General features: G+C 46.6%; 1 protein-coding gene across 1 annotated transcript; it reads left to right on the forward strand.

Annotated features, from left to right (window-relative positions):
• The first annotated feature begins 1174 nt into the window (after positions 1-1174).
• Positions 1175-27608, forward strand: LOC142189148 (uncharacterized). The gene is made up of 18 exons (XM_075262132.1): positions 1175-1203; positions 12805-12982; positions 13060-13183; positions 13444-15340; positions 15527-15686; positions 15823-16974; positions 17080-17204; positions 19656-21045; positions 21452-21568; positions 22809-22964; positions 23344-24308; positions 24390-24495; positions 24631-24807; positions 24961-25205; positions 26149-26311; positions 26533-26596; positions 26752-26851; positions 27524-27608. The coding sequence occupies exons 2-18, from the start codon at positions 12805-12807 to the stop codon at positions 27566-27568; spliced, it is 7164 nt and encodes a 2387-aa protein (XP_075118233.1). The 5' UTR covers positions 1175-1203; the 3' UTR covers positions 27569-27608.
• Positions 27609-27828: the final 220 nt, after the last annotated feature.

Raw genomic sequence — 27828 nt, forward strand, 5'->3', positions numbered from 1 at the left:
CGTACAAGCCACGGGAGAAGAGACTGTGCCAGCACTGTGACCAGGGGGTCCTAGAAGACCAGACCCACTTCCTGCTACACTGCACCAAATACTCAGCTGTGAGGGCCGTCTACTACCAAAGACTCTCTGCCCACATCCCAGACTGGGAGAAGAGGAAACTCTACATCCTACTGGGAGAAGAAGAGGCCACTGTGGAGATCGCTGCCCAATACGTGTCCAGCTGTCACCAAACCAGAGGAAGATGTGACTCCACGGACTGTTATATTTATCCAATACACCCGCCCCCCCACCCCCCCCCATATAGCAGTCACCAACGAAGAGGAAGATGAGACTCCACGGACTGTTATATTTATCCCAATACACCCGCCCCACCCCCACCCCCACCTCCCCATATAGCGGTCACCAACGAAGAGGAAGATGAGACTCCACGGACTGTTATATTTATCCAATACACCCGCCCCACCCCCACCCCCCCATATAGCAGTCACCAATGAAGAGGAAGATGAGACTCCACGGACTGTTATATTTATCCAATACACCCGCCCCCCCCCACCCCCCCCCCCCCATATAGCAGTCACCAATGAAGAGGAAGATGAGACTCCACGGACTGTTATATTTATCCCAATACACCCGCCCCACCCCCACCTCCCCATATAGCGGTCACCAACGAAGAGGAAGATGAGACTCCAGGGACTGTTATATTTATCCCAATACACCCGCCCCCCATACCCACCACTCACCCCTCACCCTCCCACCCGACTCCGACTCCAACTCCCCATCCCCTCCACTAGCTTTGGCAATGCCAAATATCTATTTGGACGTGCCAATAAGGCTTGTTTGATTTGATATGACTCCGCCCCTTCTATCCTCATAGTGTAGAGTGTTGTAGTACAGTGTTGGTCCTGCAGGGGCTGCTGTCGTCCTGGACATTCAGATAAGCGGCGCCTGCAGTACCACAGTTGGCCGTAGAGGCCGGTAATCTCTATATATGATACGCAGTGCGCTTGATCCCCGGCAGGTGTCGCTATCTGCTTCCTGGTGTCTGTTATGCGGATGTTCCCCGGCAGGTGTCGCTGTGCTCCCTCCATTCTTCCCGCTCAGGCCCCCGGGCCGCGTCCATAGTAACGGCCGAGAGTGAGCGGTGGCTGCAGTGCGCAGGCGCAGAGGACTGAGGCGGACACGGAGAGGGAAGAGGAGACGGCGGTGAGTGGATGTCATGTGTGAATAGTGCTGGAAATACTGCTGCTCTGCGGTATCACTGCGCGCTGTGTGTCATGTGTATAGGCTGCTATACATACTGTGTGTTATATGTCTACAGGCTACCTATAGATCCTGTGTATTATATACAGTATATACGGACTGGTACACCTATAGATCCTGTGTATTATATACAGTATATACAGGCTGGTAGACCTATAGATCCTGTGTATTATATACGGTATATACCGGCTGGTAGAGCTATAGATCCTGTGTATTATATGCAGTATATAAGGGCTGGTAGACCTATAGATCCTGTGTATTATATACAGTATATACAGGCTGGTAGACCTATAGACCCTGTGTATTATATACAGTATATACAGGCTGGTAGACCTATAGATCCTGTGTATTATATACAGTATATACAGGCTGGTAGACCTATAGATCCTGTGTATTATATACAGTATATACAGGCTGGTAGACCTATAGATCCTGTGTATTATATACAGTATATACAGGCTGGTACACCTATAGATCCTGTGTATTATATACAGTATATACGGGCTGGTAGACCTATAGATCCTGTGTATTATATACAGTATATACGGGCTGGTAGACCTATAGATCCTGTGTATTATATACAGTATATACAGGCTGGTAGCCCTATAGATCCTGTGTATTATATACAGTATATACAGGCTGGTACACCTATAGATCCTGTGTATTATATACAGTATATACAGGCTGGTAGCCCTATAGATCCTGTGTATTATATACAGTATATACAGGCTGGTAGACTTATAGATCCTGTGTATTATATACAGTATATACCGGCTGGTAGACCTATACACCCTGTGTATTATATACAGTATATACGGGCTGGTAGACCTATAGATCCTGTGTATTATATACAGTATATACAGGCTGGTAGCCCTATAGATCCTGTGTATTATATACAGTATATACAGGCTGGTAGACTTATAGATCCTGTGTATTATATACAGTATATACCGGCTGGTAGACCTATACACCCTGTGTATTATATACAGTATATACGGGCTGGTAGACCTATAGATCCTGTGTATTATATACAGTATATACAGGCTGGTACACCTATAGATCCTGTGTATTATATACAGTATATACAGGCTGGTAGCCCTATAGATCCTGTGTATTATATACAGTATATACAGGCTGGTAGACTTATAGATCCTGTGTATTATATACAGTATATACAGGCTGGTAGACCTATAGATCCTGTGTATTATATACAGTATATACAGGCTGTTACACCTATAGATCCTGTGTATTATATACAGTATATACAGGCTGGTAGCCCTATAGATCCTGTGTATTATATACAGTATATACAGGCTGGTAGACTTATAGATCCTGTGTATTATATACAGTATATACAGGCTGGTAGCCCTATAGATCCTGTGTATTATATACAGTATATACGGGCTGGTAGACCTATAGACCCTGTGTATTATATACGGTATATACCGGCTGGTACACCTATAGATCCTGTGTATTATATACAGTATATACAGGCTGGTAGACCTATAGACCCTGTGTATTATATACAGTATATACGGGCTGGTACACCTATAGACCCTGTGTATTATATACAGTATATACGGGCTGGTACACCTATAGATCCTGTGTATTATATACAGGCTGGTAGACCTATAGATCCTGTGTATTATATACAGTATATACAGTCTGGTAGACCTATAGATCCTGTGTATTATCTACAGTATATACCGGCTGGTAGACCTATAGATCCTGTGTATTATATACAGTATATACAGGCTGGTAGACCTATAGATCCTGTGTATTATATACAGTATATACAGGCTGGTAGACCTATAGATCCTGTGTATTATATACAGTATATACAGGCTGGTAGCCCTATAGATCCTGTGTATTATATACAGTATATACAGGCTGGTAGACCTATAGATCCTGTGTATTATATACAGTATATACAGGCTGGTAGACCTATAGACCCTGTGTATTATATACAGTATATACGGGCTGGTACACCTATAGACCCTGTGTATTATATACAGTATATACGGGCTGGTACACCTATAGATCCTGTGTATTATATACAGTATATACAGGCTGTTACACCTATAGATCCTGTGTATTATATACAGTATATACAGGCTGGTAGCCCTATAGATCCTGTGTATTATATACAGTATATACAGGCTGGTAGACTTATAGATCCTGTGTATTATATACAGTATATACAGGCTGGTAGCCCTATAGATCCTGTGTATTATATACAGTATATACAGGCTGGTAGACCTATAGACCCTGTGTATTATATACAGTATATACGGGCTGGTACACCTATAGACCCTGTGTATTATATACAGTATATACGGGCTGGTACACCTATAGATCCTGTGTATTATATACAGGCTGGTAGACCTATAGATCCTGTGTATTATATACAGTATATACAGTCTGGTAGACCTATAGATCCTGTGTATTATCTACAGTATATACCGGCTGGTAGACCTATAGATCCTGTGTATTATATACAGTATATACAGGCTGGTAGACCTATAGATCCTGTGTATTATATACAGTATATACAGGCTGGTAGACCTATAGATCCTGTGTATTATATACAGTATATACAGGCTGGTAGCCCTATAGATCCTGTGTATTATATACAGTATATACAGGCTGGTAGACCTATAGATCCTGTGTATTATATACAGTATATACAGGCTGGTAGACCTATAGACCCTGTGTATTATATACAGTATATACGGGCTGGTACACCTATAGACCCTGTGTATTATATACAGTATATACGGGCTGGTACACCTATAGATCCTGTGTATTATATACAGGCTGGTAGACCTATAGATCCTGTGTATTATATACAGTATATACAGTCTGGTAGACCTATAGATCCTGTGTATTATCTACAGTATATACCGGCTGGTAGACCTATAGATCCTGTGTATTATATACAGTATATACAGGCTGGTAGACCTATAGATCCTGTGTATTATATACAGTATATACAGGCTGGTACACCTATAGATCCTGTGTATTATATACAGTATATACAGGCTGGTAGACCTATAGACCCTGTGTATTATATACAGTATATACGGGCTGGTACACCTATAGACCCTGTGTATTATATACAGTATATACGGGCTGGTACACCTATAGATCCTGTGTATTATATACAGGCTGGTAGACCTATAGATCCTGTGTATTATATACAGTATATACAGGCTGGTAGCCCTATAGATCCTGTGTATTATATACAGTATATACAGGCTGGTACACCTATAGATCCTGTGTATTATATACAGTATATACAGGCTGGTAGCCCTATAGATCCTGTGTATTATATACAGTATATACAGGCTGGTAGACTTATAGATCCTGTGTATTATATACAGTATATACCGGCTGGTAGACCTATACACCCTGTGTATTATATACAGTATATACGGGCTGGTAGACCTATAGATCCTGTGTATTATATACAGTATATACAGGCTGGTAGCCCTATAGATCCTGTGTATTATATACAGTATATACAGGCTGGTACACCTATAGATCCTGTGTATTATATACAGTATATACAGGCTGGTAGCCCTATAGATCCTGTGTATTATATACAGTATATACAGGCTGGTAGACTTATAGATCCTGTGTATTATATACAGTATATACAGGCTGGTAGACCTATAGATCCTGTGTATTATATACAGTATATACAGGCTGTTACACCTATAGATCCTGTGTATTATATACAGTATATACAGGCTGGTAGACCTATAGATCCTGTGTATTATATACAGTATATACGGGCTGGTACACCTATAGATCCTGTGTATTATATACAGTATATACAGGCTGGTAGACCTATAGATCCTGTGTATTATATACAGTATATACCGGCTGGTAGACCTATAGATCCTGTGTATTATATACAGTATATACGGGCTGGTAGCCCTATAGATCCTCTGTATTATATACAGTATATACCGGCTGGTAGACCTATAGATCCTGTGTATTATATACAGTATATACAGGCTGGTAGCCCTATAGATCCTGTGTATTATATACAGTATATACCGGCTGGTACACCTATAGATCCTGTGTATTATATACAGTATATACCGGCTGGTACACCTATAGACCCTGTGTATTATATACAGTATATACCGGCTGGTACACCTATAGATCCTGTGTATTATATACAGTATATACGGGCTGGTAGACCATAGATCCTGTGTATTATATACGGTATATACAGGCTGGTAGACCTATAGATCCTGTGTATTATATACAGTATATACGGGCTGGTACACCTATAGATCCTGTGTATTATATACAGTATATACGGGCTGGTAGACCATAGATCCTGTGTATTATATACGGTATATACAGGCTGGTAGCCCTATAGATCCTGTGTATTATATACGGTATATACAGGCTGGTAGACCTATAGATCCTGTGTATTATATACAGTATATACAGGCTGGTAGACCTATAGATCCTGTGTATTATATACAGTATATACGGGCTGGTAGACCTATAGATCCTGTGTATTATATACAGTATATACGGGCTGGTAGAACTATAGATCCTGTGTATTATATACAGTATATACAGGCTGGTAGACCTATAGATCCTGTGTATTATATACAGTATATACAGGCTGGTAGACCTATAAATCCTGTGTATTATATACAGTATATACCGGCTGGTACACCTATAGTTCCTGTGTATTATATACAGTATATACAGGCTGGTAGCCCTATAGATCCTGTGTATTATATACAGTATATACAGGCTGTTACACCTATAGACCCTGTGTATTATATACAGTATATACAGGCTGTTACACCTATAGACCCTGTGTATTATATACAGTATATACAGGCTGGTAGACCTATACACCCTGTGTATTATATACAGTATATACAGGCTGGTAGACCTATAGGTCCTGTGTATTATATACAGTATATACAGGCTGGTAGACCTATAGATCCGGTGTATTATATACAGTATATACGGGCTGGTACACCTATAGATCCTGTGTATTATATACAGTATATACGGGCTGGTAGCCCTATAGATCCTGTGTATTATATATAGTATATACAGGCTGGTAGACCTATAGATCCTGTGTATTATATACAGTATATACCGGCTGGTAGACCTATAGATCCTGTGTATTATATACAGTATATACGGGCTGGTAGACCTATAGATCCTGTGTATTATATACAGTATATACAGGCTGGTAGACTTATAGATCCTGTGTATTATATACAGTATATACAGGCTGGTAGACGTATAGATCCTGTGTATTATATACAGTATATACAGGCTGGTAGCTCTATAGATCCTGTGTATTATATACAGTATATACGGGCTGGTAGACCTATAGATCCTGTGTATTATATACAGTATATACGGGCTGGTAGACCTATAGATCCTGTGTATTATATACAGTATATACAGGCTGGTAGCCCTATAGATCCTGTGTATTATATACAGTATATACAGGCTGGTAGACTTATAGATCCTGTGTATTATATACAGTATATACAGGCTGGTAGACCTATAGATCCTGTGTATTATATACAGTATATACAGGCTGGTAGACCTATAGATCCTGTGTATTATATACGGTATATACCGGCTGGTAGACCTATAGATCCTGTGTATTATATACGGTATATACCGGCTGGTAGAGCTATAGATCCTGTGTATTATATGCAGTATATAAGGGCTGGTAGACCTATAGATCCTGTGTATTATATACAGTATATACGGGCTGGTAGACCTATAGATCCTGTGTATTATATAAAGTATATACAGGCTGGTAGACCTATAGATCCTGTGTATTATATACAGTATATACAGGCTGGTACACCTATAGATCCTGTGTATTATATACAGTATATACAGGCTTGTAGACCTATAGATCCTGTGTATTATATACAGTATATACAGGCTGGTAGACCTATAGATCCTGTGTATTATATACAGTATATACAGGCTGGTAGCCCTATAGATCTTGTGTATTATATACAGTATATACGGGCTGGTAGACCTATAGATCCTGTGTATTATATACAGGCTGGTAGAACTATAGATCCTGTGTATTATATACAGTATATACAGGCTGGTAGACCTATAGATCCTGTGTATTATATACAGTATATACGGGCTGGTACACCTATAGATCCTGTGTATTATATACAGTATATACGGGTTGGTAGCCCTATAGATCCTGTGTATTATATACAGGCTGGTAGCCTTATAGATCCTGTGTATTATATACGGTATATATCGGCTGGTAGAGCTATAGACCCTGTGTATTATATACGGTATATACAGGCTGGTAGACCTATAGATCCTGTGTATTATATACAGTATATACGGGCTGGTAGACCTATAGATCCTGTGTATTATATACAGTATATACAGGCTGGTAGCCCTATAGATCCTGTGTATTATATACAGTATATACGGGCTGGTAGACCTATAGATCCTGTGTATTATATACAGTATATACAGGCTGGTAGCCCTATAGACCCTGTGTATTATATACAGTATATACGGGCTGGTAGACCTATAGATCCTGTGTATTATATACAGTATATACCGGCTGGTACACCTATAGATCCTGTGTATTATACACAGTATATACAGGCTGGTAGCCCTATAGATCCTGTGTATTATATACAGTATATACAGGCTGGTAGACCTATAGATCCTGTGTATTATATACAGTATATACAGGCTGGTAGACCTATAGACCTTGTGTATTATATACAGTATATACAGGCTGGTAGACCTATAGACCTTGTGTATTATATACAGTATATACAGGCTGGTAGACCTATAGATCCTGTGTATTATATACAGTATATACGGGCTGGTAGACCTATAGATCTTGTGTATTATATACAGTATATACAGGCTGGTAGCCTTATAGATCCTGTGTATTATATACGGTATATACCGGCTGGTAGAGCTATAGACCCTGTGTATTATATACGGTATATACAGGCTGGTACACCTATAGATCCTGTGTATTATATACAGTATATACGGGCTGGTACACCTATAGATCCTGTGTATTATATACAGTATATACGGGCTGGTAGCCCTATAGATCCTGTGTATTATATACAGTATATACCGGCTGGTACATCTATAGATCCTGTGTATTATATACAGTATATACTGGCTGGTACATCTATAGATCCTGTGTATTATATACAGTATATACAGGCTGGTAGCCCTATAAATCCTGTGTATTATATACAGTATATACAGGCTGGTAGCCCTATAGATCCTGTGTATTATATACAGTATATACAGGCTGGTAGCCCTATAGATCCTGTGTATTATATACAGTATATACGGGCTGGTAGCCCTATAGATCCTGTGTATTATATACAGTATATACAGGCTGGTAGACCTATAGATCTTGTGTATTATATACAGTATATACGGGCTGGTAGACCTATAGATCCTGTGTATTATATACAGTATATACAGGTTGGTACACCTATAGATCCTGTGTATTATATACAGTATATACCGGCTGGTACACCTATAGATCCTGTGTATTATATACAGTATATACGGGCTGGTAGACCTATAGATCCTGTGTATTATATACAGTATATGCGGGCTGGTAGACCTATAGATCCTGTGTATTATATACAGTATATACAGGCTGGTAGCCCTATAGATCCTGTGTATTATATACAGTATATACAGGCTGGTAGACCTATAGATCCTGTGTATTATATACAGTATATACAGGCTGGTAGCCCTATAGATCCTGTGTATTATATACAGTATATACGGGCTGGTAGACCTATAGATCCTGTGTATTATATACAGTATATACAGGCTGGTAGCCCTATAGACCCTGTGTATTATATACAGCATATACGGGCTGGTAGACCTATAGACCCTGTGTATTATATACAGTATATACGGGCTGGTAGACCTATAGGTCCTGTGTATTATATACAGTATATACAGGCTGGTAGACCTATAGATCCCGTGTATTATATACAGTATATACAGGCTGGTAGACCTATAGATCCTGTGTATTATATACAGTATATACAGGCTGGCAGCCCTATAGACCCTGTGTATTATATACAGTATATACGGGCTGATAGACCTATAGATCCTGTGTATTATATACAGTATATACAGGCTGGTAGACCTATAGACCCTGTGTATTATATACAGTATATACCGGCTGGTAGACCTATAGATCCTGTGTATTATATACAGTATATACGGGCTGGTAGACCTATAGATCCTGTGTATTATATACAGTATATACGGGCTGGTAGACCTATAGATCCTGTGTATTATATACAGTATATACGGGCTGGTAGACCTATAGATCCTGTGTATTATATACAGGCTGGTAGACCTATAGATCCTGTGTATTATATACAGTATATACGGGCTGGTAGACCTATAGATCCTGTGTATTATATACGGGCTGGTAGACCTATAGATCCTGTGTATTATATACAGTATATACAGGCTGGTAGCCCTATAGATCCTGTGTATTATATACAGTATATACAGGCTGGTAGACCTATAGATCCTGTGTATTATATACAGTATATACGGGCTGGTAGACCTATAGATCCTGTGTATTATATACAGGCTGGTAGACCTATAGATCCTGTGTATTATATACAGTATATACAGGCTGGTAGACCTATAGATCCTGTGTATTATATACAGTATGTACGGGCTGGTAGACCTATAGATCCTGTGTATTATATACAGTATATACGGGCTGCTAGACCTATAGATCCTGTGTATTATATATAGGCTGGTAGACCTATAGATTCTGTGTATTATATACAGTATATACAGGCTGGTGTTTGTGTTTTTCCTTTATTACCTGATAATTAACCTGCAGGGATTCCCTAATGATGAGCTGAGATCAGGGAGATCTCCCAGCGGGGGGGCGCCATCTGCACAGCCTGTACCTCAGCAACCGCAGCATGTATAGTACAGTATAACTGTATGATGTCAGTAACAGGGGGCGGGGCTGTGACAAACTCTCAGACATGCTATACAGTCCTATGAAAAAGTTAGTGCCCCCCTATTAATCTTAATCATTTTTGGTTGTAAATATGTTGGTGTTTGCCATGTCAGTCTGATCTCTCTAATAACTGATGGACACAGTAATATTTCAGGATTGGAATGAGGTTTATTGTACTAACAGAGAATGTGCAATATGCATTACACCAAAATGTGACCGGTGCAAAAGTCTGGGCACCCCAACAGAGACGTGCCAGTAATATTTAGTAGCTCCTCCTTTTGCCTCTAGTCGCTTCCTGTAGCTGTTAATCAGTTCCTGGATCCTGGATGAAGGGATTTTGGACCGTTCCTCTTTACAATTCGCGTTCAGTTCAGTGTGATGGTGGCCGAGCATGGACAGCCCGCTTCCAATCATCCCACAGATGTTCAATGATATTCAGGTCTGGGGACTGGGATGGCCATTCCAGAACATTGTAATTGTTCCTCTGCATGAATGCCTGAGGATTTGGAGCGGTGTTTTGGATCATTGTCTTGCTGACATATCCATCTCCGGGGTAACTTCAACTTCGTCACTGATTCTTGAACATTATTCTCAAGAATCTGCTGATACTGAGTGGAATCCATGCGACCCTCAACTTTAACAAGATTCCCGATGCCGGCATTGGCCACACAGCCCCAAAGCATGATGGAACCTCCACCAAATCTTACAGTGGGTAGCATGTGTTTTTCTTGGAATGCTGTTTTTTTAGACGCTATGCATAACGCCTTTTTGTATGACCAAACAACTCAATCTTTGTTTCATCAGTCCACAGGACCTTCTTCCAAAATGAAGCTGGCTTGTCCCAATGTCCTTTTGCATACCTCAGGCAACTCTATTTGTGGCGTACGTGCAGAAACGGCTTCTTTCTCATCACTCTCCCATACAGCTTCTCCTTGTGCAAAGTGCGCTGTATTGTTACCGATGCACAGTGACACCATCTGCAGCAAGATGATGCTGCAGCTCTTTGGAGGTGGTCTGTGGATTGTCCTTGACTGTTCTCACCATTCTCCTTCTCTGCCTTTCTGATATTTTTCTTGGCCTGCCACTTCTGGGCTTAACAAGAACTGTCCCTGTGGTCTTCCATTTCCTTACTATGTTCCTCACATTGGAAACTGACAGGTTAAATCTCTGAGACTTTTTGTCTCCTTCCCCTGAACAACTATGTAGAACAATCTTTGTTTTCAGATCATTTGAGAGCGGGCTGTCCATGCTCGGCCACCATCAAACTGAACTGAACGCGAATTGTTTTGTAAAGAGGAATGGTCCAAAATCCCTTCATCCAGGATCCAGGAACTGATTAACAGCAACAGGAAGCGACTAGAGGCAAAAGGAGGAGCTACTAAATATTACTGGCACTGTTCTGTTGAGGTGCCCAGACTTCTGCACCGGTCACATTTTGGTGTAATGCATATTGCACATTCTCTGTTAGTACAATAAACCTCATTCCAATCCTGAAATATTACTGTGTCCATCAGTTATTAGAGAGATCAGACTGACATGGCAAACACCAACATATTTACACCTAACAAGGATTAAGATTAATAGGGGGGCACTAACTTATACATAGGACTGTATACAGCTGGTTGTCAGTAATGGGCGGGGCTGTGACAACCTCTCAGACATGATATATACAGCTGGTTGTCAGTAGTAATAGATGATTTGTTGAGCTGGTGGTTCCTGAGTATCGGTGTGACAGATAAGGGGTGTATATAATTTGGGGGTTCTATACGAGGCCTCTTCTGTATTTGGTGGTGTCGGCGTCTCGGTTCCCATTCTCTCGGGTGTATACTGACTTCCTCGGCCCTCTTCATCTTCTTCTTCTTTTCACAATTTATTACAGATTTGATTATTTCTTTTTTATCTGACGTCACGTTGAAGAACAAAAGCGGCGTCTGCGCCCGCCGGTGGCGAGGAGCTTCTATAAATAGTCGCTGGCAGCTGTGACACCTACCGCGCTATTTGTAGGGCACTCAAGGGAAACAAAAAACCTGCGATTTTTAATTTTTATGTAATTTAATTATTTATTTTAATGAAATGTAAAACTCCCGATTTGCTGACGCCGGGGCTGGGGATGGCGTCACCTCTTTTGTCTGTCACTTTTTCTGATGCTTCATCTCCAGAACATGGCAGGTATCACATTTGGGGGCCGCTCATTAATAGGACGGGGTACGTCATTCTGTTCTGTTGTTTACACCAGGAAAGCATCCGGCCTAAACAGAGGAAAGAAAATGGTGCTGTTACCTCTAGCAACCGTGTCTGAGATCTGATTGGTCACAGTGGTTAGCTGACTCTATTACGTGACTCCTTCGGGTTTTTGTCACTCATGACAACCAATCAGATTCCAGCTTTCATTGAGGTCACACTTGGCCAGAACGGTGGGGGGGGAGGGCAAGTACGGTGGGGGGGGAGGGCAAGTATAACTTTGGGGCTGGGTGAATAAATTGTATATTTGTCCCACCCAGATGGCAGAGTCGTGGTACCAGCTACCGGCAGAGGAAGACGCCAGCGTGGCCATGCTTAGTGAGGCGGTCCCCCGCGGAGAGCAGACAGACTTCCCGAGTTTGGAGGAGGGCACGCTGCTGTCAGACACGGAGATAAGGAAAGGCTTCTCCGCCGGGCGGGCGCACACACTACAGCTGGGTAAGGATCTGGTACGTGAATGCTCCGACCTCAAGAGCGAGTCTATGTGTAATGGTTGTGCTGTGTCTATATGACAGAGGTCCAGGATAGTCGCCTGTCTCCCTGCCTCCCTCTGCTGACCACTGATTCCACCCCAGGGGACAAGTTCTTTGAAGACACGTTGTTCCAGAAGACAGAGGAGGACGAGTTTGCTCCCCTAAGGTACAGTGACCACTCCATGAAGCCTTCACTTCACAGGGGACATACGTATCACGGGTAGGGTTAAGGTGAGCATACAGTGGTGAGGGTCATAATATATTAGGGTGCCAAGTAACCTTAGGTCCACCATGGTTTTGTAGATTGTTGGCCATCCCTGAAGACCAGAGAACTGGACATATACCGTATGTGCTAGATGACCAAACGCTTTCCAGGTGAGCTGCTCACATTGTCTTATGTCACCATTGTTCTTTGTATCACTGCAGAGCTTCACTAGACATTTCGGAGTTCCCCGGACCGCCACCAAAGTCATTGCAGATAAGTGACGTAGTGGAGCTGACCAGCAAGGAGATAACACTGGACGAGGGGAATGGCGGTCTGTCACTGTCTCGGCAGTACTCGAGGAAAGCCCCACGAGACACTGGAGATGGTCACAGAGAAAAAGAGGACAAAAATCCTTCCGCGGACAATGAGCCAGAATCGGTAGTCGTACATAGGACATCATCTAATGACATCATTCAACCTGTGGGAGATACATTGGGCAAGGAACTGAGAAGTGAGGACGGGGCTTTCTTAAGCAGCACCGTCCCGGCCCCTGTGCTGTTGGAACTTTTGGAGAAAGAAGTGGGCATGTCAAGTAGCAGTGGAAGGTCCTCAAAGTCTTCCTCTACTGGCGGGGCCGAAAAGGTTCATGGAATGAGAGGGAAACCTGATCCTGAAGAAGGAAACCTCAACACCTTGGAGCTCGGTGTGCACTTTGATCTCAGGACAAGCTCCAACCAGTCATTGGAAGAATCATTCAGAGACGCCAGTGAAATTGATTTTTCCAAAGACGTTGAGAAAGAAGCCGATGATCCCAATGACTCCAGTCAGCTAAAGCAGTCCGGGATTACTCTTCGACCGTCGAGAGACGCTCTCCACCAGCAACTATTCTCTGAAATCCTACAGCGAAGCCAGGAAAGGGACATGTCAGGCAGTACTAAGAGCAGAAAAGACTCCATGGCCCCTGGAAGCTCTCCTGTCCTCAACAAAACGCCTACTGAGCCCCCCAACAAGGTAGATGACACGTCGGCAGAAGCTCACTTACGGGACGAGCTGAGTATGTCATCTCGTTGTAGCATCGAACGTGGACATAAAGACACGGACATATTACAGACAGGAAATACTCCTGTGGACGAGACTTTGTTCATCGGCAGATTACCTCATCCTATCTCTCAGTCGACACCTGGAACGTTTACAGTGAATCGGAAACCACTGTCAGGGCGAATACAGCAAATCAAAGCCAAGCTGACCGGTTCTGACATGTCCTTAAATGAAGAGCCTTCCTCCGAATCTCCTCCCCGTAATGTGGCTCCTTCTGCGGTGCCCCAATCTATCCAGAGCAGCCAAGGTTACCCCGAGAGCAGTGACTCTCAGAGATCATTGTCTCCACAAAGGAGGAGGATTCAGTCTCTGCCAAGTCTGAATTATATCGAAAAGGTCGGAGCCTGGAATACAAACCAGTCATTTGACACGTTAGTTCTCCGCGGCTTAACCGGAGTGTCTCCTAAAAAGTTAGCTTATAATGCCGTGGCTGATTCCTTGAACCGCATGCTATCCAAACAGACCGGTACCACCGCTACTCCAAAGAAAGCGCTCTCCGCCTCACTCAATGCCACATCTTCTATGACCAATCTAAGTGCGGCTGAGAAAGGGTCAAGCATCGCCTCCGCGATCACCAGATCTCAGTCTTATAACTCTGTCTTACCTGCAAGAGATCAAACTGAAGAAGTACGTCACGCAACCAAGTCCAAAACGTCACAATCACTTGACTCATTGAGAGGTTCCTCCTCCACTAGAGGTCCAAGTGTTGGAGGCCATGATCTTCCTAGCAAGCAGATATCTTCAGACCTTAAGGAGGTTGTTCGTAGTGGACAAGAGGAGGTGTTTAATACATCGGGAAAGCAGAGTCGTAACGTTGTGACAATGGATCGATTCAGTGATGTTTCTTCTGAGCAAGATTACGCCAATAGCTCTCACTCCAGTCACCATGAGAAGGAGATGGTCGTGGGCTCTCGGACTTCTGGCCAACACCAGCTGACCAAGGAAGGTGGAAGTATTGAGTGGTCACCTACTGAGGAGACTTCTGGGAAGGAGGAACTGGACATAGAAGGAAGAATACCTGTAAGTAGTTCCTAGGGCTGTTGGGTGTCATTCGTAGCATAGTCTTCTGTCATCCGGATTGTCCTTACGATAGGTCCAGCTGTCAGCACCCTGACAATCACCTCTTCTCATTATAAGATGCCTTCATGGTTCTGAACCTTCTTGTGACGCTTTGCTTATATTAACCAGAATGCCTTTGTTTTGTAGACGTATCTCAGGAACCTCGGCATTGATCAGTCCCCCACCGCTATCCTCACACCCTTTGCTCTAAAGGGACCCATCCGAGAACCAGAATTCTCGCCCTCAGAGCTGAGAACCATCAAGGGATCCACAGCCACACCAAGCCGAAGCATGAGGCTCTCCGAAGGTAACTGTCAGATGGTTCTTCTGCAGGGCTCACATCTTCTGGTTCAGTGTCTTATATAATAGTATTGAGTACTGCCCTTGCTCTCGTAGTCTCAGCCTGTAATGATTTTGTGTTTTGGGGTTCTTTTTTTGGTTAGGTGGCTCCCAAAGCGCAGTGAACATCTCTCAGTCCAGCCTGTATTCATCCACCTCCACCACCAGCGTGTCTATCCCTATGGGATCAGAAGTTGGGCCAGAATCTCCTTTGCCCACTGAAATGTCTCCTTCATTTGGCCTTGGGTCAGCTAATGATAGACCGATCAGTCAGGATGACACCATGCCTCGTGGTGTTGGCAATGAGTTGAGGGCACTCTCCACCCATGTCGAGATGTCGCCAGCTCTGCAACCAACCAGTGACCTTAACTCTGCATGTCAAGGCTTCGTCAGTGAGGACCACGTGGAGCTAACGCAGGTGAAGCATCTGATCGAGCAGTCGGAGTCTGGTGGGTCTGAAGGGACCACCTCACACGATATTGTCAATGATCAGGTGCCATCCTTACAAGGGTACCCAATAAAACCTCCCTCCAGGGATCTTGTCAATGATTCCTTTGTTGGATCCAAAACCCTCAAAGAGATTCAGAAGCTCTTGGCAGAAGCAGAGGACGCCGGCCTTGATAGAACTGGTTCTAGTTTATACCGAGCTTCTCCAATCGGGGATCCATATACTGAGGCTCCATCAAGGAGCCTAAATTTAGAAGACTCTCTCCATAGTAGGTCAGCCACTCCTCTGGACATCCTGTTGAAGGACATGTCCTGGGACTCTTCATTTAATAGCAGCTTAACCGGTGATCACTCCGTAAACAAAGATTTGTCGGTGACTTGGAATAATGACTCTCCGCCGACAACTCGGGACAGCTCTTACTTAGAACTTGTCGAAAACAGAAGCTCCTTGGCTGCTCCATTTACTCTACGGAGTCAGTGGGGAAGATCTGAGCCAGAAGGCTGCAGTAAAGCCACAACAAACAAGATGGTGCCATCTAAATTTAGCATGGGGAATGATGGGGCCATAACTGAGAAGGTTCAGCGCAGTCAACAACTTCTGAGTGGCGTTTCAAGCTCAGTAATGGGCTTGAGAAATGCGTTGGCTGTGACGGGACCTGGATTTGTTCAGGGGACGGAGCTAGAGAGCGATGAAAGTAGCGGAGACTCCCTGGCCGCACGAGTCACAAGTCTCCTGAAGAACGATAACCCATTGGCTTACACGGTGCGAGCAATGCAAGATTCGGCGGAGGAGGAACGGAGGACACGTGGTAAGATGCCACCTATAGAGTCTGACCACTGTCCTGACCGTTCAGGCTGATGGATCCAGGCTCCTCAACTTTTATTGATCTTCTTCCATTGCACTTTGTTGTAAGGTTCGATGAAGATAAAGCTGACCAGTCACCCGGTGATCCCGGACTCGGAGCTGAGTGATGAGGACAGACGACGGATTGAGGAGATCAAGAGAGAACTGCTGGAGAGCGCTAAGGAAGCCGAGAAGGTGCACAGACTTATGTATTGGGGCATCGTGAGCAATACTGGTTAGGGAGTAGTATGTGGTCACTTCATAGATAGGGGGCGCCATTGAGATATAACAGCAGGGGGGCAGGGCTCGGATTGTTGTCAGTTCCTTCTAGTAACTTCTCCTTACTTGTTATGATGCAGCGTCCCGCGTGGACTTCAGGTAAGTTCACACTCTGCTGTGTGCCGTGCTTCTCTGCATGACGGAACCGTTGCCTTTACTCTACCAGATCTATCCAGCTGTTGTATAGAGAAAATCTTTCTCCTAGATTTGGTGACTTCATCCCTCAGTGCCGGGGGACATTTATGGGGATGTCTGTGAGTAAGCACATAGGTAGCGCATATATCCCCCGCCCCCAATGGGACCAGCGCAGAGAATATCCATCATGTTCCAGAAGATTGCCTGAAACTACAGCAAACCTCCAGCTGTGAGAAGTAGCAGGTCGGGAGAAAGTATTCTGGAGGTGAACAAGCAGGTTCCTATTCACTGACAGCAAGCATAGGAATGGACCTGAAGAGAATAGGTCGGGGGGTGGATATATAACATTGACTGGTTATATTAGTGCTGCGGATATGAGGTCTGCGTGTCCAGGATGCCGAGATACCATCTCCTTCTATAGTCCACGAGGGACCTTGTACTGACAGACATCACTGCAGAACTTGCCTTGGGGTTTTCTCTACACTCATTACTCATCATACACAGCCTGCGTGACTCCCCCTTCCTTCCCATGTCGCATCTCCTTATTCTCGTGTGTGTGTGTGTGTGTGCGTGCGCGCGCGCACTAATCTTCTCTGTATCGTTCCAATTTTTTTTTTTTTACGTATATGTGCTGCTGAAGTAAGCCCAACCCCCACCCCTGTCTATATTCTGATACGTTACAACCTATGTGATCTGCTCCTCCTGAAGACTTGGGTGCTCCCCCCCCCTCATCTGTATTCTGATACGTTACAACCTATGTGATCTGCTCTTCCTGAAGACTTAGGTGCTCACCCCTCCCCCCCTTTGCCTTCCTGCTGCTACCAGTATATGTGAGAAGAGCAGACAGAGGCCGGAGCCGAGTATCAGCCACCTAGGAGTTGCTGCATAGCTTAATATGATCCCTTTAAGACACCAGTGTTTATGTTTGTATCCTCAGTGTGACCCTGCTTGCTGTTTGTTATATAAAACATCCTCCGTGTTTCTTTCCATGGACCCTCCACCGTCAGGCGCTTCAGTGTTCTTGTGTATTGCGATAATCCTTGGCGAGAATAAGGGCTAATTCACGTTCCGTCGCGGCTGCCACAACGGGATGCCGGTGCAGTGCTTTCCGCTCCGTATTAGGCCCAGGCCTAGTCCGGAGGGTGGTGTCGTGAGGCGGACGCCGGGGCTGAATCAGCCGCAGAATCTGCCTCAAGAAGGGGCAGCTCGCTTCTTTTTTCGCGAATGGGAACAAATCGCTCACGGAAAAAAGGAAATGCCCGGATGTGAATAAGCCCGATGAGGGTCTAGTGCGGAGGACCAGGAGGGGGCAGATAGATGGTGAGAAACCTGCGGGGTGGTATGGAGAAGCCGTCATCCAAACTGCCCATAGACATCACAAGAACATCCTCTTATGGCGCCTTCCACTCCCAGCAAGCCCTGCACCAATAGTAGTTTTGCCAAAACAGGAGAGCCCAATATTGTCCGGGAACAAGTCCTTAGATATTGTCACCACCCGGATGGAAAGTAACCCAGCAGTTTCCCTTTATGTCTTATATGGCGTCTCTTCCGGGGGGCAGCGCTGACCCCCCGACTCCCAGAAATAGCTTTCTATACAGCCATAGAATTCCGTGTCTTTGAGATTATCGGCGTGACGTTGTCGGGAGGTTTCTGTGAGTGTCAGGGGTTTCCTGAAGCTTCACGTAACCATCTACTATGTGAGACTAACAAGTCTACAAAGCGCGACTGTGCCGACCCTGACCCGAGTGCCGGAAGTGTTATATATATAGCCTTCATTCAGCGCACTCGCTTTTATCCGCATCTCGTTGTTGTTTCATCTTTATACCAAATGCTTTTTTATCCCTTGGGAGATATTTATAACGAATGAAAGGCCCTGAGCGTAGAACATGGGTATCTGTCCTCGCACAAAGCAAGACAACGGGGGAAGAAAGGAAGCGTGGGCGGCAGCGGCGCCGCCATGTTTAGGAAGAGCTCCACACTCCAGGCACCAGAAATAGCTAGTATTAACTCTTTCCATATCATTTATAGGGACTCAAGTAAAGATGACAAGGTGGGGATCCAGTGGTGATCTATTAAGGAGAGTTTGGCTGTAGTTGTAGTCAGGTTCCGTCATAGTAGAGGCCATCAATGAGGATTTGCAGATTCTTCTTATCCCAGTAGGGTATAGGGGGTACGGCCAGCTTTACCAGTCTACAAAACCACTCATTAAACGTATCACACCATTGTTTTCAGGATCATCCTCACCCTATAAGGCGAGCTTCTTCAGGGGACGCAGTAGAATTCCAGCTACGGTTGACCCCATCGCCCTTGCAGTTACCTGTTACCAACTCTAATGAGGAGGACACCAAAGATATCACCTCTGTTCAAGCTTTCGATATACAACGCAACGCTACATATGGTGGGAGGACTGAAGATGTGTCCTCTGTCGTGTCTGCTCAGTCTCCACCAATGTCTGCTCCTAGCCAACAAGACCCAATAACTGAGCTTCAATATCACGAAACTCCAAGAAGAAATGTTAGTGAGCTGGACAGACGAGACGCACCACTAGTGAAATCCACTGAAGAGGCCACCAAACCAATATCCTCTATCACATTCTCCTCTCGTAAACGTTCTTCACCTCCGTCCTCTTCTCCCGATAGACGTTCTCCACCACTTCCTTTTGACTTACACGTTGACCATGATAAATCGCCAACCAACCACAGCTTTGACCTTAGACCTCCTCCAGCTTCTCTAAATGTCCACCACGTTTATCACCCAACTCCTTCACCATCACGTCTGGAGGATAAACGTGCAGATACCGCTCTTGTGACTTCTCAACGATGGCGATCTGGCGATTCTACAACCCAAGAGTTCTCGGCAAGTTCCTGGGCCAGGGATAAAGAATGTTCTACAGTTGCATCGCCACTTACTTCTCCATCTATTGGGAGATTTGATCCATCCTCAGGTCCTCAGAAGCAAAATGTGGATCCTGAAAAAGTCAATTCGGAAGGTTTAGTCATCAACTATGGTTGCCAAGTGAAGAGTGATGGTGGCGATAGCCAACTGACTACATGTAGTGGACCCAAAGCCGATGGGGATGGATCACCTCCATCTATGTCTTCTCCAACTCGCAAAGCCCTTTCTTGTGTCCATGTGACAATCTCTCCAAAGGAGGACATGAAAGTTATAGACGTGTCCAAAGCTCTGGTGACATTAGATACTGGTTTATTGGCTTTGGAACCAAGAGCAAAGGCTGACATGTCTTGGTCATCTTCTGCAAACCTCTCCAGGAATGAGCAGGTCCTGAGCCAGAACGACCTCTCTGCTGGTACCGAACCATCCAGTCCTTCTCACGTATACCCTATAAGAGACATGAAGACCATTCCTGAAGATGTGCTCCAGTTCACAGACAAAGAAAACATTCCCGACAGACTAATCCATTCTGAGAGAAGACGTTCTCCATTATCTGATGCCACCACCCAGATCACCACTGAAAGTCCACAGAAAACCAGCTTCTCGGCTGAGATCTTTGTTGACGGGTCACTAAGAGAAGCCTCCACATCATCAATCCTGAAAGTCAACCAGACTCCTGAACATCAGACGCCCTCTCGTACCCCACTGTCCTGCCTGTCCCGGGCCATCGGTGAGCACTGTCTTATAAGTATTCTGGGCTGCACTCCTGCAATGACATCACACATTCTGTAGTAGACCTCTATGATGTCATCAGTTCCAGATGTATAACTGCACCTGCATAATGACATCTTGGAGGGATCAGATGTCCTCAACATGGCGGGGTGAGCCACGGGTGGAAAAAACAATTTTAAGTAGCATGAGGGGGGTCAAATTGTGTCTGAAGGGATTATAAGTTCTGACCTATGACCTTTTTCCTGTGCAGCAGTGGGAGTGGTTGCACTAGTATAAAGGCCCCAATCCCTGAATCGGTATCCAGCCCCCGCCATGTGGTAGAAGGGGAGTGTGACCTCTAGCTCTGCACCCCCTATAACTAGACCCCTATGCTAGAATACAGGATAACACTGTGATGTTTGCAGATCAGCCCCTGCTGCTGCCATATCGACCCCCGGGGAGCCCCGAGCTGTTCTATGTGCCTGTCATGGAAGGAGGGTCCAGGATGTCCCCGGTCAGTACCATCGAGAGCTCCCACCCAGGTAAGACAGACCTGGATCACCCCCAGTTCTCATATGAGGAGCTGCCGATCATTATTATGTCCTCTGATTCTGATTAGTCGCAGAGTCCAGCCACGGTTGGGGCCTATATGGCCGTCTCCTCCCTGCAGGGGGCGCTGCTCGGTAGTGTGAGCGCAGTGTTACTCCAGCAGCGGCAGGGTCTTCTTGTCATTACGACAGGGAACATGAACATAAATGTCTGCGCTCCCTCCAACCTGCCTTAACCCTGATAATAAACGTTCTCCTCCTCCTCCTCTTCTGTCTCTTTTGCCTTGTTTCTTCTTCTCCTCCTCCTCCGTCTCTTCTTCCTCCTCTTCCACCCTCTTTGTTTCTTCTTCCTTTTCTGCCTTGTTTCTTCTTCTCCTCTTCTTCCTCTTCCGCCTTGTTTCTTCTTCTCCTCCTCTGTTTCTTTTTCTCCTCTTCTTCCTCTTCCACCCTCTTTGTTTCTTCTTCTCCTCCTCCTCCGTTTCTTCTTCTCCTCTTCTTCCTCCTCCTCCTCCGTTTCTTCTTCTCCTCTTCTTCCTCTTCCACCTTCTTTGTTTCTTCTCCGTTTCTTCTTCTCCTCTTCTTCCTCCTCCTCCTCCGTTTCTTCTTCTCCTCTTCTTCCTCTTCCACCTTCTTTGTTTCTTCTCCTTCTCCTCCTCCGTTTCTTCTTTTCCTCTTCTGTCTCTTCCACCTTCTTTGTTTCTTCTTCTCCTCCTCCTCCGTTTCTTCTTCTCCTCTTCTTCCTCTTCCACCTTCTTTGTTTTTTCTCCTCCGTTTCTTCTTCTCCTCTTCTTCCTCCTCCTCCGTTTCTTCTTCTCCTCTTCTTCCTCTTCCACCTTCTTTGTTTCTTCTCCTTCTCCTCCTCCGTTTCTTCTTTTCCTCTTCTGTCTCTTCCACCTTCTTTGTTTCTTCTTCTCCTCCTCCTCTGTTTCTTCCTCTTCCACCCTCTTTGTTTCTTCTCCACCTTCTTTGTTTCTTCTTCTCCTCTTCTTCCTCCTCCGCCTTCTTTGTTTCTTCTTCTCCTCCGTTTCTTCTTCTCCTCTTCTTCCTCTTCCGCCTTCTTTGTTTCTTCTTCTCCTCCTCCTCCGTTTCTTCTTCTCCTCTTCTGACTCTTCCGCCTTCTTTGTTTCTTCTTCTTCCTCCTCCTCCTCCTCCGTTTATTCTTCTTCTCTTCTGACTCTTCCACTTCTTTTGTCTCTTCTTCTCCCTCATCTTCACCTTCTCTTCTTACATACAGGCTCCAATGATGCCATTTCACCAAAGTTTCCCCCGGACGTCTTGGGTTCGGCACCGGAGAAGTTTTCAGACCCTTCTATACCCAAACACAGAGACGGCATCTACAGCAAAGAGCCCAGCCCGAAAACAGCGGAGCGAAGGCAGAAGCTGGCGAGAGGTGAGCGCCAGCACCCTGCTGTACAAGTCTATGGAGAGAGCGCAGTCACATCCAGAGCTGTATTCACACTTCTGATCTCTTGCACAGGATCTGTAGTGCTCATTGTCTAGAAGACGTACAGACACTGAAGCAGCAGGCGCTGCAGCAAGATGCCAAGAGAAAAGGAGTATAAGACATAACGCTGCTCCCAGCCAGGGCTAGTGATGAGCTCCTTGTGAGGAGGAGGAGAGCGTCTCCATTATACTCTATGGTTAGCGTGCAGCTCTGGATATGACTGGAGTATAAGATGAGATGTAAATCTTTCTGACGTGTAGAGACCTTCACATGTCATTGGCATCACTTCTTGTATGGACACTTCTTCAGTATCTTTTTGTTCTAGATCGGACTGATAACTCGACCCCATCCCAATATCCATCAGCACCCGCCTCACGGCAGACACCGGCAGCGAAGGATCCCGGGAGTAAAATGTCCTTCAGCGTTGTCCATCATAGAGGTTCTGAGTCCACAAAGAGGTCGGACCCCAGAGGACCACGGGTGTATACGACTTCTACCTTCGAGGACGAGTTCCTTCCTTTACAACCAGAAATGGACTATTCCCAAGACCAGTCAGATCTTAATGGTCTGGCGGGGTCCAGGACCCTAGAAGTGACCGAGAGGAAGAAAACTTACTCCGTGACTAGTAAGGACCTCTCAGGACGAAGTGACAAGAGTGGACAGAGTGATGGAGACCGGAGAGATAAATGTCAGAGCGTCACCTCCAACCAGAGCCTGGACGACCTGTGGGCGCGCTATACGGAAAGCAAGAGAAGACGGACCACAGAGTCCAGCAACGGGCTGGAGGTGTCCCTTGTGGAGCGTCTAGAGCGACTGGCCAGACTGCTACAGAATCCTCCGCCACATTCACTGAGGTCCTCTAAAGATGAAGAGAAGGACAAGCACCATCAGAAGAAAGCTGCCCGGGAGCAGTGGTACAGGAGGAAGCTGGGGGTGGACTCTGCACAGTCTGTGGATGATGGCTCAGTGGGTAAACCCTACGAGGACAGTCCTGACACCGGCTCACTGCACTCAGACCCCAGCACTGTGACCGATGGTGCCACCACCACCGAGTCACAGACCAGCAGCGATATCTCATCTGGGACCGGCTCCGTGTCCACCATAGACACCATCAGACTCATTAACGCATTTGGGCCTGAGCGGGTTTTGCCCTCATCGAGGCTCGGCCGTCTCTACAGCACCATCGACCTGCAAAAGAAACGCACCGAGGAGAAGGCAAAAGGCTCAAAACAGTCATCTACAGGCCGGGAGCAGTCCAGGATGGAGATGCAGGAGCTCCTGAAGAGTCAGGTATGACGGCACGGCGCTGATGCCGCTTATCTCACGGTTAGTCTTCAGAGTAGTCACTCGCTGTCTCTTTCTCTTATGAAGATGGCGGATGCTGAATCTGTCACCTCGTCAAGTGGTTTATGGGAACCAAGTCCAGCGCTGAGACAAAAGAAGAGTAGCAGAGGTCTGAACAAGGGCGTCCAGGCAGGTAGGTGACCTCTGCGCCTTCTAGAAGTATCTACCCTACCATCAGATCTCCTTACTAAGGTCTACAGAGAGGCCCGGCAGCCTGTTGTTGGTGTCCCCTCCGCTGGTCCGTGCTGAGTGTTTACGATTGTTGTAGGGGAGCTGGAGATTGTGATGAGCACCACCAGGAGGAACACCAGAGATGTGGGGACCACATTCCCATCTCCAGGGGGTGAAAGGCTGATGTCTGATCCGGCACCTTCTGTGACCAAGGAGACCAGTACGAGAACAGCCAGGAGCAAAGTGAACATAGCGGCGCAGTACAACCCACCAGGTGGGTGATGTCTATACTGTAGGAAGCCATCAATAGAATGAAAGAAGTTACTCAGCTTTTCCTGACCCAGAGTGGCAGGGAACTTATAGAATTGAACATTTATGGGGGTTCCTATGGTATAATCCGGCCTGTTTTCCTCCATCGTCCTCACAGGGATGAGCTGGTTTGTTCCAGCTGAAGACCTAAAATCTGAGTCCCGGAAGGAGAATGAGCCGAGGGTCCGGAGGGGTCCAGGCCCGGCCTGGTATGAGCCAGTGACCAGCACCAAGCCCTGGAGAGAACCTCTGCGGGAGAAGAACGAGCAGGAGTGGGTGACCGGGAGATCAGAGAGCCCCATCCTCAAAACCAGAGTCATCCCCAGTGCACAGGACAATTCGTTCATCAGAGTGACCCTACAGGTGAGTGGAGCCCCAGGTGTGGCGTCAGGGGTGGAGTGGGCCCCGGGGTGTGGCGTCAGGGATGGAGCAGGACCTTGTGTGTGGCATCAGGGGTGCAGTGGGCCCCGTGGTGTGTCAACAGGGGTGGAGTGGGCCCCGGGGTGCGGCGTCAGGGGTGCAGCGGGCCCCGGGGTGTGGTGTCAGGGGTGAAGCGGGCCCTGGGGTGTGGTGTCAGGGGCGGAGCAGGACCTGGGGTGTGGCGTCAGGGGTGCAGCGGACCCCGGGGTGTGGTGTGAGGGACGGAGCGGACCCCGGGGTGTGGTGTGAGGGACGGAGCGGACCCCGGGGTGTGGTGTGAGGGACGGAGCGGACCCCGGGGTGTGGTATGAGGGACGGAGCGGACCCCGGGGTGTGGTGTGAGGGACGGAGCGGACCCCGGGGTGTGGTATGAGGGACGGAGCGGACCCTGGGGTGTGATGTGAGGGACGGAGCGGACCCCGGGGTGTGGTGTGAGGGACGGAGCGGACCCCGGGGTGTGGTGTGAGGGACGGAGCGGACCCTGGGGTGTGATGTGAGGGACGGAGCGGACCCCGGGGTGTGGTGTGAGGGACGGAGCGGACCCCGGGGTGTGCTGTTTGGGACGGAGCGGGACCTGGGGTGTGACGTCAGGGGTGGAGGGGGCCCCGGGGTGTGGCGTCAGGGGCGGAGTGGGCCCCGGGGTGTGGCGTCAGGGGCGGAGTGGGCCCCAGGGTGTGGCGTCAGGGGTGCAGAGGGCCCAGTGGTGTGGTGTCAGGGGCGGAGTGGGCCCCAGGGTGTGGCGTCAGGGGCGGAGTGGGCCCCAGGGTGTGGCGTCAGGGGTGCAGAGGGCCCAGTGGTGTGGTGTGAGGAACGGCGCAGGACCTGGGGTGTGGTGTCAGGGGCGGAGCGGGCCCCAATCCTGTCTTATTCTCTGCTTATGTCTTAGGAGTCTCTGAGGTCTCATCGGCCGGACTTCATCTTCCGCTCTGGGGAGAGGGTGAAACGGCTGCAGCTCCTCACCGAGGAACGAAAACTACAGAGCGTGTTCCAGGGAGAGAGAGAAGAACTCTTCAACCAGGCGCGGAGGAGCGGAGACCCCCGATACAAAGGTGATGGCAATTCACCACCTACACTACTCTGTCCTGACGCCCCTTTATATGTCATTCTGAATTGGTCTCTTTGGGTTCCTGTAGTTACTTGTCGCCCAGTGCTGCCCTCTGCAGGTGCCTGTAGATGACTGTCAGAGTAATAATTTACTGTAATGAGGCGGGAGCGGAGGCCACGCCCACAGCCGCCATCGCCTCATCTCACACGTGTCCTCTCCTTGTAGGTCCCGCATTATCAGAGCAGAACCGAAGCATCCCGAAGAAAGAGATGATCCAGAGGTCAAAGAGGTGAGATGGGGCCCCGCACTATAGGGTGGGCCTGTGGGTGTCATGTAGGGGCAACTGCGAATGTACAGGGCGAGGCTCAGAGTGCGGGGTCAGTATACATGAGAGAAGGTCATAGCGCCCCCTTCTGGACTGACACATTGCACTCATTATTTCAGGATTTACCAGCAGCTTCCAGAAATCAGGAAGAGGAAGGAAGAAGAGAAGAGGAGGTCGGAGTACGAGAGCAATCGGCTGAGGGCCCAGCTGTACAGGAAGGTGAGCAGTACTGCAACGCTGCCACCGGAGGCGCAATACCCGCAGAACACCACAGGAGGCGTAATACCCGCAGAACACCACAGGAGGCGTAATACCTGCAGAACACCATAGGAGGCGTAATACCTGCACAACACCACAGGAGGCGTAATACCCATACACCGTCACAGGAGGCGTAATACCTGCAGAACACCACAGGAGGCGTAATACCAATACACTGCCACGTGAGGGCAGCATCTACTCGCTGCTCCAGATTAACAACATAATCCCCCTACAGGGCTACAAGTCCGCCTGTGAAGGGGTTAATGTGACCTTCATCTATAAATACTCTACAGCAGCACAGAGCATTTCAGGAGGGGAACATGCTAGTCATTTAGAGGTTCCAATCTGCGCCGGAGGACTCTGCTGTCTTTATGGAACTCACCCAAGATCATATAGTTCTTAGATACTCTGTGCTGCTGGGGGCCCTGCTCCTCCCACTATGTAACTCTCACCCTGTGACCTCCTCTATAAGCTCTGCACACTCCTGTCCTGACATCCTCTGTGCTGCTGTGACCCTGCTCCTCCCACTATGTAACTCTATAGGATCTGCACACTCCTCTCCTGACATCCTCTGTGCTGCTGGGGCCTCTGATATTTGCATTTCCTCTAATTCTTCTCTGTATTTTCTTGCAGAAATTGACCAATCACATCCTGGGCAGGAAGACCCCCTGGAATTGACCCCGCCCTGACGTGTGACAATACAGGCTCCGCCCCTATTGCTGACTCCTCCCTTCTGTGTTTTGTAGATTTGTTTCTATTTTTTTATTAGCTAATTATTATATTTTATATATTTTTTCTTAATATATTTGGGTCTCCGGGGCTGTGCGGGGGAGGGACGTTTGCTGCAGCTCTCGTTGTGTTTGGAGGATTTTATACGTTATGAATAAAGTGAGAACAAGATACAAATCACCGTCTTGGCAATTACAAAACTTTATTTA

This window comes from Leptodactylus fuscus, chromosome 1, assembly GCF_031893055.1.
Source record: "Leptodactylus fuscus isolate aLepFus1 chromosome 1, aLepFus1.hap2, whole genome shotgun sequence".
Lineage (NCBI taxonomy): Eukaryota > Metazoa > Chordata > Amphibia > Anura > Leptodactylidae > Leptodactylus > Leptodactylus fuscus.